Below are 3,282 nucleotides of genomic sequence, written 5' to 3' on the forward strand. Positions count from 1 at the left end.
ATATATATATATATATATAAAACAAAAATATTAGGGATAAAAATCCAAATTTACAGGTAAAAACTCAATTAAATTCAATTTATTAAAAATTAAAATTAGATTAAGTTCCACAGTATAAAATATAAATATATAGTTTTAGGGAAAAGAACCAAGGTTCATGAACTCATCGATGAAAATCCACTGTCACATATAGAAAAATTAATAAGTAAAAGCACAATAAATAAGTATAATATAATACAAAGTAAATATCATAAGATATGTGACTGTGGATATATATATTGTTAGTTCACTCGCATCATTGGTACAAAATTTCTTATGCACAGCACAACTTCTGCACCTTACCACTAACCCAGTACAAAACTTCTTGAGCAAATATAAATAAGACCCCAAAATCAAATAATCAACAAAATTTTGTTTTTCTTTTAGGGCAAATATATCCGGAGTGGACTTTGGAGCATATCACGGCACCCAAATTATTTTGGAGAAATTCTGTTGTGGCTTGGGTTGTACATAACTGCACAGAAAACTATGGAAGGGTATGAAAACGTCAGCATTTTCTCCCCAATATTTGTGGCCTTCCTGCTCATAAAAGTGAGTGGGATTCCAATTTTAGAGAAAACATCATTTGAGAGATGGGGTACGACCCCTTCATATGTGGATTATGTTCAATCTACAGCTAAGTTGATACCATTTATTTGGTAGATTTTTTTTTTTTTTATGAATTTTTTTTCTTTCTGTCAGATAATATATGTAAATAAAATAACTCTCCAAGTTCAAAACAAAAGTCTCAGATGAAATTAATGAATTATGCAATTAAATTTAAATTACCAGATCAACTGAAATTGAATGAGCCTAGAAGAAAATGATTGATTAACCCTTTAGTGTTTAGATTACTCTGTTAAGTGTAATACCTTTCCATTCAAATTGTTTTGAGTTAATCATGCATTACTTTATAGCTTTGAGGTTTCAATGATATGATTGTTTATTTTTAGAATGTCATTGTAGGTTAGGTGTGAGAGGCTAGATATGGCCAGTTTGAATGTAAATCATGTAGAATATTTGGGCTGGATATGGCCGGTTTAAACACTAAAGGCTTAATTAACTATGTGGAGTTCTTGGACTTTACCCATTGAGAATCGAAGGTAATGGGGTATTGTGGACGAGATCATTCAATTGATCCCCATTGAACTGAACAGGTCGACCGGAACAGGAAGAGTCTGCCAGGCTGAATTTCCCTGAAACGTGGAAATCATTTCTATGCAGTTCTTTCTGTAATGGCATCTTCTCTGTAAAACGGTTCAAATGTCTTGAGCAATTTTGGCAGATTTGGAACCTTCATTGAAAGTGAAGTAAAGCAAGTGGTCAGAAATGCTAATCTTTCTCTTCTTGGCATTTTATCAAATGTCTGAAAAAAAGAGAAAATAAGTGTCACGTATTTTTACAGATATATATATATATATATATATATATATATATATATATATAAATAAATGCACATGTGTATGTATGTGTGTGTACATACATAGATTGTAGTGAATTGAGATCTTCACATTGACCCAATATAGTCTTTGTTTTGAATTTGGAGTACACAGTCAAACACCTCCCCATCTCTCAGTCAAGCACATTATCTGGAAATTCTTTTCTAAGATTTATATGGTGGATATATTTTAAATATATTTACAATTTGTTTAGATTTATTAATAATTTACTGAAGGAGTTTTTTTTTTTTTGGTATATTTTGACGGTTTTTTTTTCTTTTTAATTTTTATTGGTATATATTTTTTATACATGTACAATTAAATATATATATTTTATATGGTGAATTTTGGGTGGTTATTTTGTTATACCAAAGTCTAGTCCTGTTTTTTAACAGGTTTCAACGCGTTTTTTGCATGTAATGTACTGGTAATTTTCTTTTATTTCTAAAATCAATTTTTAAAGGAGATATATGTAATTTTGTTTGCAGGTTTGTTGATTTTTTTTTTTTACCTAATTTTGTAGTAGTTTTCAACACATGGGATAAACATTATTATATTTTCTATTTATTTTATATTTCTTATGGTGCTCAAGTTTTAATGGGTTTGTTTATATATGAAAACTGTTAATTTTAAAAGGAGTATTAACTTGTGAAATATGTGATTTTGTTTGCAGTATTGCTGATTTTTTTACCTAATTTTTTTATTGGCTTTCAACACATGGGGGTAATCATTATTATATTTGTTATTTTAATAACTTTTTTAATGGCACTAAAGTTTTAATGGATTTGTTTTCATTTGAAAACTTGTTGATTTTAAAATGGACACTTTGATATCCTTATCTTAAAATTCACACACAAAGCTCAAATAAAAGAGTACTAAAATATACAGATAAGTGGAGTGAGCACATAACTTTGCTTAGGACTTAACAATAGCTATAGTCAGTAATACTATCTGCTGTAACTAATGAGAGAGACTCTATTTAGTTGCATGACCAGCCAGAAATTTTTTTTAAAAACCTCTACTATCATTTAAAAAAACAAACTGGAGAGAAAGACAAATTATATATTGTAGTCTGAAATATTTATATGCAAAAGGAAATGGATTTTAATTAATTTCACTGATAAATGTTCAGCTGTTCAATCTGCTTGTTAAATTAATATATAAGTGGTTGAATATACCGCAAACGATGTAATTCTCAAAAAGAGCCAGTGTGTTACACAGTGCCATGGCTGGACTTTTGAATTACAGGTACAATCCATCCAATGGGCTTCCACACAGTTTCCTTCTATTCCTTTTCACTCACATGGCTTGGATTAATCCAAGGTTTGCTCAAAATACTATGCAATGGGTTTTGAACTTATGACCTCATGATTGTAAAGTGAATTTCTTAACCATGCGGTCATGATGAGAAGACCTTTAATCTGCTGATCGGAGACTAAACAGTCAACAATAGCAACGACAGCTGCATTTTAAATAATAAAATAAAATGGATCGGTAAAATGACGTACATGGTGAAAGTTTCAAAATGAGAACATAAAAGACATGAATCGGATGAAAAGAAGGTTAGCTGAAGAAAGGGTATATTTGGGAATATACCTATCTACTTACCTGTGGAAGTTCTCTACAATAGTTTTGATGTGCTGACTCCACAAGAAATCAAACCAAGGTGTACCATATGTGTTGGCGCTCCATCGCGTACGACGTTGAGGGTTCCAGTTGATCCGATCAACGGAACAGCCTGCTCGTGAAATTAACGTGCAAGTGGCTGAGCACTCCACAGACACGTGTACCCTTAACGTAGTTC

The 3,282-nt window shown here is 31.0% G+C and overlaps 1 protein-coding gene across 1 annotated transcript in view; it reads left to right on the top strand.

Annotated features, from left to right (window-relative positions):
* LOC106875624 (uncharacterized) overlaps positions 1-933 on the top strand; it is an 8,712-nt gene extending 7,779 nt beyond the window's left edge. The window contains exon 5 of the mRNA XM_014923853.2: positions 427-933. Coding sequence (XP_014779339.1) covers positions 427-702 — 276 coding nt within the window. The 3' untranslated portion in view covers positions 703-933. The remainder of the gene's footprint in view (positions 1-426) is intronic.
* Positions 934-3,282: the final 2,349 nt, after the last annotated feature.

The sequence above is a fragment of the Octopus bimaculoides genome, chromosome 27, assembly GCF_001194135.2.
Source record: "Octopus bimaculoides isolate UCB-OBI-ISO-001 chromosome 27, ASM119413v2, whole genome shotgun sequence".
Classification (NCBI taxonomy): domain Eukaryota; kingdom Metazoa; phylum Mollusca; class Cephalopoda; order Octopoda; family Octopodidae; genus Octopus; species Octopus bimaculoides.